The sequence below is a fragment of the Puma concolor genome, chromosome C1, assembly GCF_028749965.1.
Source record: "Puma concolor isolate L17-30 chromosome C1, mPumCon1.1.hap2, whole genome shotgun sequence".
Taxonomy (NCBI): domain Eukaryota; kingdom Metazoa; phylum Chordata; class Mammalia; order Carnivora; family Felidae; genus Puma; species Puma concolor.
Window position 1 is genome coordinate 16,816,181 of NC_141674.1, and position 17,658 is coordinate 16,833,838.

The window sequence follows — 17,658 nt, forward strand, 5'->3', positions numbered from 1 at the left end:
GTCTGCTGTGTGTCCTTGGGTAAGTACTTTTCTCCCTCTCTGGGCCCCAATTTCCCCTTCGGAAGAATGGAGCTTCCCCTGCTGCCAGGCTGGCTGGCAGGATAGGCTGGTTGAATTAGCATCAGTCGAGCTGATGGGTGTGAACACTGCTTTGTAAACTGTTAAAGCCGTGATTGCAAATGTGAGTAGCTGTTGTCATTAGACAAATGAAGTTAAGCCATCTCTTCCTCTGCTGCTGAGGGGATCGGGTCAGAGGCTCTCTGGGGCCTCCTGCCCTGCGAGTGTATTGTTCTGAGTCCGGGCACTGCCTTCAGGCAGCTCACAGTCTGCAGGGGTTGCAGAGATAAGATGCAAATCAGAAACAAACAATCTGAGACACCAGCTATGGGCTGTGGGCTGCGTGGGGCTGACCATCATCCTTCAGGAAACAGAAAAGAGCAAACGCTCAGTGAGGGGGTTGGAGGCCAAGGTCAATTAAAGCTCTGTGGGGGGTGGGGTGGGGTCAAATCTCAGCCATTAGAGTGGAGGAGGTGCACAGCTGGGACAAAGGTGCCACTGAAGGCAGTTGCTGGAGACCAGTGAGGAGAGTCCCGGCCAGCCAGGATCCCAAATGGGGAATAAGATAATGTTTAGGGAGAAAAAGATGGGAGAGAAGGGAGCTTCATTTTATTATTATCGCTATTTTTCTTTGTAGTCAGTTAAAGCCCCTGGACTGATGTGTATTTAATTGCATAATGGTGAAGAAGTCACTTCTCTCTTTAGGCCTCGGTCTCCTTATCTATGTAGAGGGGATGGGGGAAGTTGATAAATGCCTCCCTGAGTTCTATGCATCCAGGAAAGGCTCAAGACGGAACTGAGCTGGGGTCAGAAAGCCTGGGGTTGGATCCTCACTCTAACTTGCTGTATGACCTTGGACGAGTTATCTGGTCCTCCGTTTCATCCTCCAAAAAGGTCAGCACCTATCTCATAAGGTTGAGAGATTAAGGGAACAATGTATAAACAAAGCTTAGCCTAGTGCCTGGTACAAAATTCACAATTAATGCCACAGCTGTTCCTATTTTGGGTCAAAGAGGGAGGCACCACTGGGGTGGGTAGGCGTGACAAGGGCCCCCAGGGGACAGACACAGCAAAAGAGCTTCATCCACCCAGCTCAAGGTAACAGGTGCTCAAGAAACATTAGTTGAGTTGGGAAGGGACAGGGCACCTGGGTGTTGGCATGGGTGAGGGCAGTAGTTCGGGGCAGCTCTGCCCAGGAGAGGGAGTCTTGCCCCAGGATGGGCCAAGCTCAGGGTCTGTCAAACCTTGGGTCCCCTGGAAAGTCTGCCAAGCAAGAACTGAAAATAAAGGCCAGCCCTACCCCAGCAGATCTTGACCCTGGTCAAGGAGGAGTCTACAGGCTCGGGAGGGGGAAATCCCCACCCCCCAATTCCTTCTTCCTCTGTCTCCTTCCCAAGCAGCCTCTCCCAGCCTTCAGGGCCCACTTCCTCCTGGTGACCTTCCAGGATGATGCCCTTTTCAGTTGGACTCCTGAGGCTTCAAAAGATGACCCAATTTTCCAAACCTTAGATGGGGTCTCAGAGTCCGTGGTGCCCTTTTCTTGGTATGGACTGTAGGATGGGCTCTGAAGGGAAGGGATTGCTGGGACATTTTGCTAGTTTGTGGGACAAAGGGACAGGAGAGGTCTGGGTGGTGTAGACTGAATTTAAACCATCTGTACCTCTACTGGGCACTGACACCCACTCCACAGAGCAGGAAGCTCCTGGTTAAGTTTTGTTTGTCAGGAGGCAGCTAGCAAAGGCCAGGGGCCCTGCCTGGGTGATTCCCGCAGGCCCCCTGCAGCCGGCCCACCATCCGGCCTCTGCAAAGCCTGTTAATGATGATGGTGATGAAGGCTGTCAGAGCAGGGCTGGGCCCACAGGGATGGGAAAGGGGTTGCGTTCTCCCTGAAGGGACAGCCATGCACAAAACCACGGTGCACAGAGAGGTCCATCCCATGGGGGGAAGAAGACTTCCCCAGATACCCCCATCTGCCTTTTCTACCCCCAAACTGCATTAAGAACAAGATGTACAGAGAAAGAGAAACCTAATGTACAGATAGAAGGGTCTGCAGGGAGGGGCTCATGGGCTCGCTCAGAACAAGGCAGGGAGGGTAGGCCTGGGGTCTGTCTGCCAGGCCCGGCCCACCCCTGCAGGAGTGACCCCCCCCCCCACTCCCCACCCCCCAGGCCCTCGCGTTAGCGCCAAGGCCCACGCTCCCAGGCAGAGGCCCCAGCCCAGCCCCAGCGCCTGGGAAAGCCGCCTGTTTTGTTCCCATCTCCACCCCCCCTCCTCTCTCTCTCTCTCTTTCTCTCTCTCTCTCTCTCTTTCTCTTTTTTTTTTTTTTTTTTTTTTTTCATTCATTGCTGTTTGGTCCCTTTCGGAGCCGCAGAGACCTGGGTGGCAGGGCTGAGGCAAGGGGGTGGCACTCCAGGCCCTGACAGGTAGGGCCAGTCTCCGCTTTGGGCAGCCCCTTCCCCGCCCTCACCCCCCCACCAACCCCCCCCCCCCCCCCCCCCGCCCCGAGTCCCCTCTCCCTGCCCCTGTCAGCCGCGCCAGACGCTCTCCGGCTTTGCAGCATTCAATAAAAATTCAGAAACATTTGGGCTGAAATCGCTGCTTTATCTGGAGGAGCCACAGCGCCGGGAGAGACCACTGCTGCGCGGGGGGAGCTCGGGGTCTCCGTCGCCCGGACGCGCGAGGTCTCCGCGCATCAGCGCCCGCGCCGCCCCCCGGGCGGCCCCGCGGACGCAGGGGGCTGGGGCTCGGTGGTCGCGCGCGGCCGGCTGGGGTCCCCGGCGCGCGCGGGGGGCGGCGGCCCGGCCGGGCTCCCCCCGCGCCCGCGGCTCAGGTGGGCCGTGCCCAGCGCTGGCGGAGCCCGGGTCCCCGTTCTGCCCGGGCTGGATGGCTCATTCTGCTGGCTGCGCGGTGGCGGCGGCTGTGTGTGCGCCGCGCCTCGCCGCTCCCCCCGGCCCCCCGAGCCCGGGGCGCGCGCTGCCGCCCGGGCCCCGCGGCGCCGCGGCCCGAGGCCCCGGGAAGCGCAGCCATGGCCCTGCGGAGGCTGGGGGCCGCGCTGCTGCTGCTGCCGCTGCTCGCCGCGGTGGAAGGTGAGCGGGCGGGCGGGCGGGCGGGCGATGGGGGCGGGGAGCGGCCGGGCACGGGCGGCCGCCGGCGCCCACCTCCGCCCCGCGGCCCGCAAAGTTTGCCCGGGGGCTCGCGCCGGGCGCAGGTGGCCGCGGGGAGGTGTGTCCGGCCGCGCCGGGAGGCGCGGGCCCCGCGGGCGCCCGGGGAGCGGCGGGCGCTGATTGACTGTGCCAGGAGGAGGCGAAGGGACCATCTTGCCGAGGCTTTGTAGCCAGCCCGGCGAGCGCCGCCCAGGGCCGGGGGGCTGCCCACGCGCGTTCGCCGCCCCCGGCCCGGGCACCCCCTTCGCGCGGGCCTGGCCTGGCTCGGCACGGGGTGGAGGGGCGCCGGCCCCGGGGCCCGGCGCGCAGTCGGGGCCGGAAAGTTTGGCAGGGAGCAGAGGGAGGGAGGCACCGCGGCTGGCCGGGGTGGGGGCCCGCGCGGTCTGCGCCCCCGGGATGCAGCCGGCGCCCCGAAGAGCGGAGGACTGGCAGAGTGGAAGTGAACGCGCCAGCCCCCCGCGCGGGTGCCTGCCCATCGCCCGCGGCGTACAATGGGGTCCCCTCCCCGGGAGGACTACGGGGAGGGGGGGATGGGTCCGTGGGCATCTCTCCGCTGCGCGGGGTCTCCGGGCACCCCTGCCGGCCACCGCCCCGCTGGCGGCAGAGCTCAGCGTGGCCGCTGGAGCCCCGGGAACTCTCCAGCTGCCGCCAGGGCCGGACCAGATGCTCTTGCCATGTGTTGGCCTTGGCCAGGGTCGCTGGTCCCTCTCCCCACGGCTTTCGTGTGTTGGTACCACCCGACCCCCAAAGGCTCAGGGTGGCTGCCAGGTCCCCCGAGCCGGCTTGCTCTGCAGGGAAAGTTAGAGGGGTCTGGGTGTGTCCACCACAAATGGCCAAGCTTGTAGGGCAAGAAACGAACATGAATAATGGTTCTCATGTGTACTGCACTTTACAGTTTCCAAACCGCTTTACAGTTTATGAAGTACTTCGCACTGCAGGCAGCTCTCTGTGGTTTACAACGTGCTGCACAGTTGACAAGGTACTTTGAGCTTTACAAAGTGCTTTCCCACCCACAATTTCGTTGGATTCCCCAAAATAAGTCTTCCACCGAAGCCAGGTGGGTATGATTCTTACTCCCTTTTAGTAGAAAGGGAGACCAAGGCTCAGAAAAGTCAGTGGCTCACTCATGGCCCTTGGGCGATAAAAATAGAACCCAGGTCTGAGGTCTCCGGAGCCTGGGCTCTGTTCATACTGCTGGGTTTTCTTGCCCCTCAACAGGGTGACCCCTTCTAGGATTCTGCCACCATGGGCTGAGGAGTGAAGCGTATGTTTCCTCATCTCAGGCCACTTTGGGCTGGTGGGAAGACCATTCTCAGGCAGCTCAAAAAAAACCCCAGAACAAAAACCTGATCAGACCGGGCATGGGGCTCTGCAAACGGTGTGACAGGGGACCCTGTGTTGTAACTTTAGTCCTTCTTTGAGTAAATGAGCGCTTTAGTGACCACAGTTTGGAGGGGTGTCCCTAGATGGCAGCCGGTTTCTTGAACGGAGGCAGCTGTCCTCCGGCTCCTGGAGGATTTGGCGGCTGCCTGTGGTTTCCCAGAGTGGGGCCGCTGGGGCAGCGAGGGTGCCACGGGGCCCTGGGTGTGGAGGGCAGCCCTGGGGCCTGGCTGCTGGCGGGAGCTCCCTGGAATATGGCTGAGGTACCACTTACTAACTATGGCTTTGGGGAAATGACTCATGTGTTGGCCCGCTATACATTGGGATGTTTACAGTATTATGGGGAGCTTGGCATAAATATTGCTATTTAGGTTGCAGTCAGCGGTGCTGGAGGGGAAGAAAATTGGCCCCTCTTCACGTTGGAAGAGGCCTGGGTGTGTTTTTAATTACCGTGGGGTAGATGGAAGGCCCATGTCTGTCCGGCCATGGCCCTGGCTGGGGATGGTTGGGATCGGGTGAGCTGTGGCCTGGTGGCACTGTGAGCCTGACACTGGGCTGATGAGCTGCTGACATCACAGGAGGAGATGGCTGCTTGGGCTGCCACTTGGGGGCAGGGTGGGAGGAGGGCACCCCAAGCCTTGCTTCAGGCTCTTTCTTTGCCCCTCCCCCCAACACTAAGGCGTCTAGTCTGTTAGGGGTTAACGAGGAGTTGGCCCATGGATGGGGATATGGTATGAGGTAGAGGTCTAGGGCCCTTCTTCTAATTTACTATCAGATTTTGGGCCAGCTCCTTCCCTTATAGGGGCCTTAGTTTCCCTGGGTGTAAAATGGTCTGGGTGATCTCTTGGGATTCCATGACATGCACCCACTCACTTCCTGTCTCTGAGCCTCGGTTTCTCCATTGTTAGATGACAGTTACCATAGTGCCCATCCTCCCTGTCTCACAGGGGTGTTTGTGAGATTCAGACGACATAACCGATGAGAAAAGGCCACGTTGAAGTGTGTGTGGCCTTCGGGGGGTGGACCATGAGGATGGACAGTGCTACTGTGGCACCTCCCAGAAGAGACGGGGTCCACCTGCGAGCAGCACAGTCTGCCGAGACAGGTCTGAAGCTTGGGGCGCTTGAGGGCTGCCCCTGCAGTTCCCGATCCCCTGAGCCACGTGGCTGGCGTACCCTTCCCCCCCTTCTCATACCCCGTAGTACCAAGGCTATCCCAAGCATTAAGATCCTGGGAAAGCCCTAGCCTTTGGAATGAGAGAGGGGAGGGAGAGGGGGTATGTGAATTGGGGCTGCGGGGTTCCTGGGTTAGTATGGTGAGCTGAGTATCTCCCCCCTAAACCACGAGACACCCCTACCCCCCAAGAGGGAAACACAAGCCTGGAGCATCTGGAATGGGGGCTTAGAGAGGGATGGAAGTGCCCTGGGGGGGACACATCCAACAAGAGAAGAGGCCAATGACAGACCAGCCACTAGATGGAATCCAAAGGTTGAAGTGGAGAGAAAATCGGTCTCCGTGCATTTGCTCATTTGATCTCCAAATATTTATGGAGCTTCCTCTTTGGCTGGTGTGGTGCTGGACCCTGGGGCCAGCAGGGAGAGGGGGACAAGCCGATAGAGAAAACAGTTGGCACTATATAATGTGATAAGTGTGTCCCAGAGTGCTGCCAGGAGGAAGTTGTGTGCCACCTGGGGCAGCAGAGGCGGTTTAGGATGGAAGAGGGCTATTTTGTCTTTTACGGCTTTATTCTTGGCTTCATTTTCTCACTGCTTCCTTCTCCCTGCCATGAAGCTTTCACAGCCACCCATCACACTGAAGAACTGTGTTCTCAAAAGTTAAGGAGGGTGCCTTCGGGACTGTAGAGGATGAGGAGAGTTTTACCTGGAAAGAGAAGCAGCCTGTGTCAGGGACGTGGATGCATGATGACTGGGGACTTGCTTGGGTGCACCTGAGGGGGATCGGTGTTGAGGGCAGCCATGGGAGACCAGGCTGAAAATGGAGGGCAGAGCAAGTCCTGAAAGGCTGGGATGGAAGGCTGAGGAATTTGAACTTGATGCTGAGGGCAGTGGGGAGCCATTGAAGGTTCTTGAGCCATTGAGGGACCTGGCTAGATTTGTCTTTTGGAAAAATCACGGACTTCCAGGGTGTGGGATGTTCCGATGAGCCAAACCTGGTCCCACACAGTTAAAAGGCCAGCTTATCTGTTCCCTACTAGACTGTCAGCTCCCTGAGGGAGCTCACCTGGCTTATTTTTATGTCCACAGCTGTGGTAAAAAGAGCTCGATTCAAATGCCACTTCCCCAGAGGCCTTCCCTGATTACCTCATCTAAAACAGGCTTAGTTCAGCCACTTTTTAACCCACCGTCTTTATTTTTCTTCATAACACCCATGGCCACCCGAAAAAGTATCAGACCTTTGTTAGTTTCCTTGTTTGTGTCCACCATCCCTGCTAGACTATAGATTCCGGTAGGGGTGAGGGTTTTATCAGCCGCGTTTGCTACAGCGTCCCCAGCGCCTAGAACTGTGCCCAGCCCCATGGGTCCCCAGTCACTGAATGACACGGTCAGCTACGGAACATTGAATGAATATGTGTCGAGTGAACGTATGAACGAATCTATCACATTGTGTTATGTGATAAATATCAGGAGAATGATACAGAGGTGAAGGAGTGTGTCTGCCTGGCCAGGGAGATGAAGGAAGTCTTCCTGGAGGGAGAGGCAGATGGGCTGGCTTCAACAGGGACACAGGATGCAGTTCAGCCAGAGCTGAGGATTCAAATGGGTGGAGCAGCAGCTATGTTCTAGACACGAGCCTGCCCTCCCCCCCCCCCCCCCATACCCTTCTTGTCTCTCCCACCCCCATCCCAGCTCTCTCCTGGGCCCACCTCTTGAGCATTACCTATCTAAGACCCGGCGACCTTCAGTGGGATTAATTTGGAATTGGTTTTCCTTTTATGCTTGTTTCTTCTGCTTTTCGTTTCTAAAGGAGGCTGCTTTCATGTATCCGTCTTAGCCAGGAAATCTGGGCTTAGATTTAAAACCCAAATGCGGTAGAATTCAGAAGCAAGTTGACTTATTCATTCATTCCCCCATCCATCCGCGGGCACCTATTCCATGTCAGGGGCTGGGCAGGGAGAAGGGATTCTAGCTCTGGTGGGGAACAGGGCCAGCCAACTAATAGTGTGGGGTAGAGAAGAAACGCAACGTTTGAGGGCAGTCAGACCTGGGTTTAAATCCCAGCATGCTATGTGCCCTGAGCAAAGAACTCAGATTCCCTGGACTTCTGTTTCCCCAGGGGTTTCTGTGGATACCCACATAAAGTGCCAGGCACTCAAGCACATAGCCATGAACATGAGATGTTCTTCTTGGCCCTTTGAGTGCCCCTCCCTTAGAGCACCCGTGGGCGTAGTCAGTGATGGCTGTGTCCTAATTTGGCCCCCTTTTTGGCATTTGGATTATCCAGGCAACGAGTCAACCCTCAGTGTCTCTCTCAACCCATCACTCAGGCTCCCAAAGTCCCCCAGTCTTGGGATGGCAAGCGCACAAATGTGGGCGGGCCCAGAGCTCCATCGCTGCCTCCCCGTCCAGGGCCTTGTTGTGGACAAATACTTGGGTTCTTACACCAAGGGAGCGCTCAACATGGGTCCAGAGGCCTCCTTAGGTCTGGGGATCTGTGATCACCCTGAAATTGTAATTGAACACTGGATGTTAATGCAGATTTTCCTAGGAAGAGGGGCCTTAGTTTCAGAAGTTTCTCAGTAATGGTGAAAACGCCAGCCTACACCTGGGCACACAGTGGGGGGCTGGCTACCCCTAACTCTGGAGTTCCAGATTCGCTCCCACCCCGGCCAGCCCTTCTGCCCTGCTGTGGCCCCAGTGCCTCCCAGGGGTTGTCCTTCCTGAGGCTTTTGCACCCCCACCCCACCCCTTCATCAAGGTTTTGCATCAGCCTCAGAGCAGGGGTGTGGTAAGGTTCTCTGGGCAGCTGTGCTGGGCAACTCGGCCACCCAGGGCTCACCTATGGTCTTAGGCCACTGGTCAGACCCCTTCACACAGAGAGACCCCTGCAGAAAGGTGTGGATGGAGCTGGCTTGATAGGAGGCCTGGACTGGGCAAGGCAGGGGAGCCCTTGCTCCCTCCCTGGGTGGAGGGGTGAGATCAGGACATCCTGGCCGAGGTGGGCCTGGCCTGCTTGCCTGACTTAGCTGGGGGGTCAATAGATCAGGAACAAGGCCAGGGAATCTGTATCTTCAGTATACTCCCCTGGTCATTTCCATTTGGCAGGCAGATTTGTCCCCCAGAGGCCTAAGATAAAACACAGGACTCCTGGGACAGAGGAAGAGAAACCTCAGCGGTAAACTGGAAAAGACTGAAATGAAGTGAAATCAATCAGAGTTAGCGCCACCTGCCCGGGCCGCCTGCCTGCTGGTGAACAGAGAGCCTGCGCTGGGGGAGGGCAGGGAAGAATGTTTGCACAGCTCCCAGGGGTGGGGCGGGCCGTCGTGCCACAGCACCTGGAAGCTTCCTGATTGGGATCGGCTCAGTCTGATAAGGCTGCTTGAAAGCCCTTTAGGGCCTCTTAAGGCAGCTGCCTCCTGGAGGGTGGGAGAAGAGACACCTGTCTCTTTGGCGCCCCTGTGTCACCTGGGTAGCTTGCCCAGGCCACCTTAGTCTGGGCCATGCTAGGTGAGCTTCCTGGAACCATCTGTCGCCTTGCTCCAGCCCCCTGGGGGTGCGGGTGTCCTCAGGGAGGAGACCTTCCCTGCTCCGTGGCCTTGAACAAGTGATGTGTAGAGCCTTAACTCCCTTATCTGTGACTGGAGATGTAAATGCATCTGCTTGTCAAAAGCTGCCGGCAAGGATTAAATGAGATGCTATATACAGTGACCAGCAGTGCAACCTGACCCGTGGCCGGACTGATACTCATTAGTTGTCATTACTATGGAATGTCAGTACCTTTGCTCCCCACCAGAGCACTTCCCACAGTCCTCTAGCTTAGCCCTGACCCCTTTTTCTCTTGCTCTATAAACAGCATAGCCTGGGGGCTACAAGAAGGCCTTCTGGAGTCAGACTGCCCTTTACTGTGTGTCCTCTGGCTGATTACTTAACCTGTCATCTCTAAAATGGGGATAACAGTAGTTTCCAGCTCTTGAGATGGTTGTGAGGAATGGATGTGTTGATCCCTAAAAAGATAAAGCCGAGTCCATGCCTCAAGTCGATGGTCATTCAGTAAATATGAGCTGGTTGGTATTACTCGAGACCAGCCAGAAACTGGATTCAGAGTAGGGGAATGTGGGTGCTGTTTTACTGGGGGGACTCTGTCTCCGGCTTTCCCTCACGCCTCTTCACTCAACTCTGGGGAAGACCAAAGACACAGAGTTAAGTTCCGAGCCTTATAGGGCAAGGGTCTGACTCTTCCTGGATAGTTGCGAGGCCCCTCCAGCCTCTCTGTCTGGGACCCATCCAGGTTTTCCTCAAAGGCCCCATCCCTGGCCCAGTTCTGCCTCCCTAATCTTAGGAAGGGGGTAAGATCTTCTACAGCTATGCTTTCCTTCTTGGCACCAACTTCCATACCGTGTTAATGACATCAGCCATCAATCGTTGTGCCAGACGCTCGATTAAGGGCATCGAGTATGTCACATCTGATACACTTGCCCCAAGAGCCCCACCAGGCGGTTTTATTATTATGCCCATTTTACAGATGAGAAAACCGAAGCTCAGAGTTTTGGCCCAAGGACACAAAGCGAGGCAGTTGGGAGTCCGGGATTCAAACCCAGGTCTGGGCGACTCTGAAGCTCTTGGCTCTGCACTGCCACTCAAGCCGCTTCTGGAATGTACCTCCCGGCTCAGAGGAAGGGCTTGGCTCTGGCGAGGGTCTCCAGGGCAGCCGTCCAGCCTCTGACTCCATCAACATCCTGAGATAATGCAAGCGGGAGGGTTCTGGAACTCACAAACCTGCCATAAAAATGCAATCTCTGTCATAATGGCCAGAATAATGTTGTTCTAACTTAGACAAATCGGGTGTTAACTCGTTACATTGTGAGGGGCGCCTCCACAGAGAACTGAGGCTATGGAACAGCGACAGGGCCATTTGTAGCTCGTACTTCCAAATCCATTCGTTCATCGGGTTTTCGTAGCAACCCAGTAAGTGGGCAGGAGCCATGGGGCCCATTGTAGAGATGAGGAAACTGAGGCCTGAGGGGATAACGCTACTTGCCCAAGGTCAGCGGCCAGACCAAGCTTGAAGCCCAAGGCCAGTCTCAATGGCCCAGAGATCATCCATCCAACTTGAATTCCTGGCCAACATTTAGAAATCAAGAGATTTTAGAGAGAAATCCTCTTTCTGGCTTCTGTGAAAAGTCAGACAATCTGGCTTCGCTGGGCCCACGTCCCACGGGGCCACAGTTGGCTGGAGCCGAATCGTGGCTGCCTCTTCAGACAACATGTGAGTGCTAGGGGTAACTTGCTACCAACTTGCATCACACATTTGTGTGACTCTTCTTACCCTTGTGGGTGCAAGTCTTCCTGCCAGATCTGCCCCCCTCTCTCTGTGTGATCTGGAGTAAATTCCTTCTTCTCTCTGGGCCTCAGCTGCCTCTTCCATAAAACGAGGGGGTGGGACTCGGTGGTTTTGGGGGCCCTTCCAGCTCCAGGATTCAATGTCCAGTGCCAGGCTCCAGGCAATGGAGGGGAGACCTATACAAAGTAACAAGGCTTTGCTCCTGGAAAGTGTATCAGTTATCTTTTGCTGCATAACAAGTCACCCCAAAACTTACTGGCTTGAAACAGAGATCTATTCTTTCTCCTGATTCAGTGGATTGGCTGGGTTCCGCTGGGCGTTCATTGGTGTCAGCTGGGATCACTCACAAGCCCACACTCAGCTGGGTTGTGGGGGAAGGCCCATCCTGGCTTCACATGCCCTCTCTGAGGCCCTGGCAGGGATGGCAGGGGCTGGCCCCATTCCTCAGGATCTCTCACCGTTAGTAGTCCAGACTGGCTTGCTTTCCTTGATGGCTGGCTTCCAGGATGGAGAAGCAGAAACTTCCCAGTCTTCTAAAGACCCGGGCTCTAACATCACGAAACATCACCCTTGCCGCCGAAAAAGTCACAAAGCATCTCGGATTCATCCCAGGCTTCCTCATCAGGTTCAGTGTACAGGAAAAGACACTGGACTTGATTTTCTGCTCAATCGTTAAAGGAAAGCCCCACTCCTTCCCTCCTCCCCACCCCCTCCCTCCCTTCTTCCCTTACTCCTTCCTTTTAGCCCTATGTCCAACGTGGGCTTGAACTCACCGCTCTGAGATCAACAGTCACATGCTATACTGACTGAGCCAGCTGGGCACTCCCAGGAAAGCCCCATTTCTTGGCCAAGGTTTGACACATAAGATTTGAGTCCGCGCTACTCGTAGTGTTCAACACATCTTTGGAGTCGATGCTCAGAGCTCGGTGTCCCCCACCCACCTATTCACCGCGGCACACGTCTCCATGCGCCCTCAGCCAACCTGTGATCCAGACTTAGGTTCAGACCCCCCTCAATGGGAGGAGCGGCTTTGTGTTTAGCAATGGAAGGCATTGTTGGTGGCCATATTTGGAGACGATCTGCCACAGGGAGTTTATAGTCTGGTGCAGGGGTGCGGGTAACAGGAAGCCAGAAAGCTTGTTCCCTCCCTCTCCACCCCAGCACCACCTCCCTGCATTGGCTTCCAGTGTTACCTGTCTCCCCTGAGATGGCGCAGGACTCTCCACTTCACCTTATCCCACACCCAGCACAAAGCTCATGATAGGCACGAAATAGATATTTATGCAGTCAATTACAAATAATTGAAAACAGCAGCCGGAAATCATAGCTCTTCAAGATCTGGTGTGAGGCTAGAGGCCAGAGAAGGAGGCCCTGGTCTGGTGGGACCGAATTTGGAGAATGGGGCCAAGGTGCCCCTGTGGCCCAGGGCAGGACACATCACCCCTTGAGGCCTCAGTTTCCTCATCAATACATTGAGGATCGTGATTTCACCCACCTCAGACGGCCATCGCAAGAAGCTACTGTGTTCTCCATTCAACTGCCAAAGAACCCGTAACAGTGTGACTGTGGTTTGTCGCTCCCACCTTGGCCAGGGGCCACCATAGGAGTAGGGAAGCATTGGAGGAAACTACAAAGTCCAGGGGCATTGGCCTGTTGCTAGCAAATCTAAGTTGAGACCGCAGGTTGGCTCAGAGCACTTGGAGATACGTGCCGGGGTGAAGTGGGTGGGTGGGGGACACTGAGCTCTGAGCATCCCCTCCAAAGACCTGCTGAACACAATGAGCAACACAGAATCCAGATTTTATGTGTTAAAGCATTGAGCAGGAAATGGGGCTTCCCTCGGGCACCAGGGTGGCTCAGTCGGTTACCCATCCGGCCCTTGATTTCGGCTCAGGTCCTGATCTCATAAGGTTTGTGGGATGGAGCCCCACATAGGGCTCTGCATGGAGTGTGGAGTCTGCCTGGGATTCTCTCTCTCCCTCGCTCTCTGCCCCTCCCCCACTCACAGGCTCTTGCGTGCACTCTCTCTCTCTCTCTCTCTCTCTCTCTCTCAAAATAAATAAACTTAAAAAGAAAAGGAAAGAAATGGGGCTTCTCTTTGCCGACTGAACAGAGAATCAAGCCCAACATAATACAGATAATAAATTCCAGGAGTAGTGGCCAGAGGACCCCAGACTCACAAGCTGGCCCTGGTTGTGAATGAGTGAGGTGAGCTGGGTGTTAGATGGTAATACCCCAGAGACAGCACACGACCTCTCGAAAGAAGGCAGGTGCTACCCACTCCTGACCGTGTTGCCGTGCCAGAATCGGGGTTCAGTTTTGCCAGATCTTCTGATTTTCAAAGTTTTGATGTTTATGGAAAAATGAGTTTCTTACACGTTTGCTCAGTTTATCCTAAAATAATAGTCCTGGCCAAAGCAAACCACGTTTGCTGGCTGGGTCTGGTTCACTGGCGGGCAGCTTACAAGCTCTAGGTTAGGTGTGTTGGGGAGAGTGAAATAGCAAGGGCGTTGTTATCTCCATTCTGTAGATGAGAAACTGGGTTTCTAAGAGCCGAAGTGACTTACCCAAGGTCACACAGCTGGTAGGTAGTGAGGTTGTTGGAAATGCCTCTTAACCTTGAATTGGGGGCATTTCTTTTCCTGTAACTCCCTCCACAGTTCCTGTTTCCTGCCTTCCAGAATAATGCAGAAGCATAAGCTCCTTCTTGCAGGTGTCTGCCATGTTCGAAGGCAGAGGGCGTGTCTTCCACCGGGCTTCTTCTTTGGGGCAGAGTTGCTGAACTGAAAGTACATGGTCTTACAATAGAACCATGCCACGGTGGACCTTTGGCTCTGACTCACGGCATCACCATGGCTCTTTTAACTTACCTCTTTGAGCCTCTGTGAAATGGGGCTAGGACGGTCTTCTAGGAAGAAAGTTCTTAGAGGATTCTTAAGGAAGAGCCAGGAAAGAAGCGACAAGGCAAGCTTCCCAGGCAATGGGACGGCATCTGCAAAGGTCCGGGTGGGAGGCCTCTGAGTGTGTGATGCTCCAGGGAGCTGGAGGGAGTCCCGTGTGGCTGAGAGCAGGGCATGCCAAGCACCGGGGCGGGGTGCAAGCTGCCTGGCCGCAGCAGGGAGAGAGCGTGGGGTCAGCATTCCCATTATGGCGACGACATATGTCCACAGCACCAACTTGTCACTTGGCCTGAGTCCATGGGAAGCCGGAAGGACAAAAAGCATCTGAAACGTGTAAGTGGGGAGAAAGCGGCTTAGCGCACAGTGGGATGCGTCCCGCTTGAATGGGGCTTCTCCGCCTCTCACGGGGAGGCAGAGCCTGGGAACAGCTTCGGCCAGAGCCCGCAGGGCCTTTCTGGAACCCACGAAAGACCGTGGCCCAGGGAGTCTGTTTGAGTCAGGGCCCCGGCCGGTACGTCCTCTTGCGTGCCCCATCAGTGTCAGCTGTCATTCCCCACGGCCTCAGATGGCAGCTCCTGTGGCTCTCGGGAGGACAGCCGAAAGGGCTCCTGAGCTGCCAAGGAGGCCCTGACGCTGGGTGTCCCCGAGCTGGCCCGGAAGCCCAGCCGTGCCAGCAAAGCTTGGGACTCCCTTCTGGAGCTGAAAGGGTTCTGATGTCCCCTTGGCCTGGGTCCAGGGATGTGGAAGAAGCAGGAGACACAGGGGGAAGATCCCAGACTTGGGAGATAGGCAGACTGCTCAAATCCCGGCTTCTCCACTTGCCAGCTGTGACACCTTGGGTGAGTCACTTCATCGTCATCAGCCTTGTTCCTCATCTGTACAATGAGGGCGATAGCACCTACCCTGTGGTGCCGTTTGGAGAATTAAAAGAGATAATGTACGGGGGTGCCTGGGTGGCTCAGTCGGTTAAGCGGCCGACTTCGGCTCAGGTCATGATCTCGCGGTCCGTGAGTTCGAGCCCCGCGTCAGGCTCTGTGCTGACAGCTCAGAGCCTGGAGCCTGCTTCGGATTCTGTGTCTCCCTCTCTCTGACCCTCCCCCGTTCATGCTCTGTTTCTCTCTGTCTCAAAAATAAATAAACGTTAAAAAAAAAAATTAAAAAAAAAAAAGAGATAATGTATGAAAAGTAGGTGTTTACCGAACCTTTCGTAGCTTCAGTTTCTCAGCTGTTCCATGAGAATAGTAATAATAATGAAATCAGCAGCTAACACTTATGGAGGGTTTGCTAGAGACCAGGCACTGTGTTTAGGTGCTATTATTACCTGTATCCTACAGATGAAAAAAAATCAAGGCTTGGAGACATTAAATAATTTGCCTACAGCCATTCGGTCGGTAATGGAGCTAGAATCCAAAGTCAGGGAGCCTGACTTCAAGACAGATCAACAAAGAGCTGATTTCTTTTCTTGTTCCCTTTAATATTTCAAACATACAGGGAAGCTGACGGTATAGTAGAATAAACACCTGTGTGTCCTCCACCTAGATTCAACAGTCGTGAACATTTTTGCCACATCTGCATCTCCTTTTGCACGGGCACGTGTACACACGTATGGGCGTCTGACCATACGTTATAGACGTGGACAAAGAACTGGTGTTTCCTGAGAATTGATCCAGTGATGTCTGAAGCCCACACTGTTAACCATTCTTTTAGATCACATGTTGAACATCGGCAGCAATTGGGAAGCATACTTCCCCCCTGGGTTGCCTCGTTCAGTCCTAGTCCTCCTGGGCCTAGGAGGGAGCTACCAGGGTCTTTATCATTTTCAGAATGGGAAGAAAGACTCAGAGGTTGAGTAACTTGCAGCAAAATATGGGGTTGGGATTTATACCTATGTCTGCTTGATAGCAAAGCCTGTCCCACAAAACTTTGGGGGGCCCACTTGTCTCCCTTCCAGATGGACCCCTCTTATAACCACCAGAACACAACCCAGGTCAGCAGATGGCAGCTTGGCTCCCCGCAGGGGGACGTAGTCCTTTCTTTATAGAAATCAAGGGGAAATTATAGAGTCCAGCGGGCTCAGAAAAACTGGGGACTGGTGCATAGTCCACAGTTAACCAGGTGGTTATGAGGTCTCAGGCCTTTGGACTTCTAGAATCCACCATGCTATTTCATGTTTCCCCCTTGCCTGGGCACGCCCATTACTTCTCTCTGGCTAATTTCTGCTGCTTATAAAGACCAAACTTGAGCATTTCCTCTTGTTTGAAGCTTGCCCTGACCTCTCTCTCTGGTCCCTCTTGCTTCTGTGGACAGTCTTGAGCCATCTATCCTTGGTGGCCTCTGTGTTCTTGATGGCACCTTTTTTTATTTTTTATTTTTTTTATTTTTATTTTTTTAATTTTTTTTTACATTTATTTATTTTTGAGAGACAGAGAGACAGAGAACAAGTGGGGGGAGGGGCAGAGAGAGAATGAGACACAGAATCTGAAGCAGACTCCAGGTTCTGAGCTGTCAGCACAGAACCTGATGCGGGGCTTGAACTCACAAACTGTGAGATCATGACCTGAGCCAAAGTCGGACGCTTAACTGACTGAGCCACCCAGGCACCCCGATGGCACCTTTTTAAAAAAAAAAATTTTTTTTTAATGTTTATTTATTTGTGAGAGAGAAAACTCACGAACTATGGGATCATGACCTGAGCCAAAATTGGATGTCCAACCGACTAAGCCACTCAGGCGCCCTGGTGGTAACTTGAACATATTACCTATTTTATAATGCATACATTAGACCATACTGTGTACTATGATATAGTACTGTGTCCTATATCAACATGTCTGGCTTCCCCCCGACCATACTGGGAGGTCCTCAACCATACTGGTTGAATAGTGTACAGCTGGATAAGTGGAGAGCAGCTGAACATTTGGAGTAGTGCTTGAGTGATTACAGTTGGATGGGTGAGTGTCTGGATAGATAAAGGGTAAATGAATGGACAGTTGCATGGATTGGATGGTTGGATGAATAATGGGCAATTTGAAGGTTGGTTGGATGATTCGATGGATGGATGGATGGATGGATGGATGGATGGATGGATGGATGGTGGACAAGATGGTTTCATGAAGACTGGATGGTTGGATGGCTGGGTGGCTGGACAGCTGAATGGCTGTCTGGATAACAGTAGGATAGTTCCGTGTGTTAAATAGTTGGGTGAATAAATGGATGGAGGAATGAACAAGCACCAAAAGCAGAGTTCAGTTCTCCACCTCTCTAGATGCCCTTTGGTATCTGGACTGCGATATTTCCTTATTCTCTAGTTTCTGGCCCTGGAAAGAGCTGGCCAACAGCATAAATCTCCAGGTTTGAGGAAACCTTCTGAGCCATTGACTGTGGATTTGCCAAACTTTCTGCATGGAGGAGTTCTGGAGAAGTTGGCCCCCACACTGAATTTCTGTAAAGTAAATCCTGTTTTCCCATTGACTTGGCTCATACTTTTGGAGATATGTTCCTGCTGTCAGGGGCTGGTACTCTCAGAGGCTGGTGACAGGTGGAGGAAGAGCTGGAACTCCCCTGGGCATCAGCTGCCCTGAGCTTCCACTCACTCAACCTTGAGAGCACACTGATACTGGCCAGGAGCACAGGAGCTTGGA

The 17,658-nt window shown here is 54.4% G+C and overlaps 1 protein-coding gene across 5 annotated transcripts in view; it reads left to right on the forward strand.

Annotated features, from left to right (window-relative positions):
• Positions 1-2,961: 2,961 nt before the first annotated feature.
• EPHB2 (EPH receptor B2) overlaps positions 2,962-17,658 on the forward strand; it is a 187,563-nt gene continuing 172,866 nt past the window's right edge. For 2 of the 5 annotated variants that reach the window (XM_086715993.1, XM_086715994.1), the window contains exon 1: positions 2,998-3,143. In XM_086715993.1, coding sequence (XP_086572119.1) covers positions 3,083-3,143 — 61 coding nt within the window. In that variant the 5' untranslated portion in view covers positions 2,998-3,082. Of the gene's footprint in view, positions 3,144-17,658 lie in introns of all 5 variants that reach the window. The other 3 variants (XM_086715992.1, XM_086715990.1, XM_086715991.1) reach the window with 3 other exon arrangements.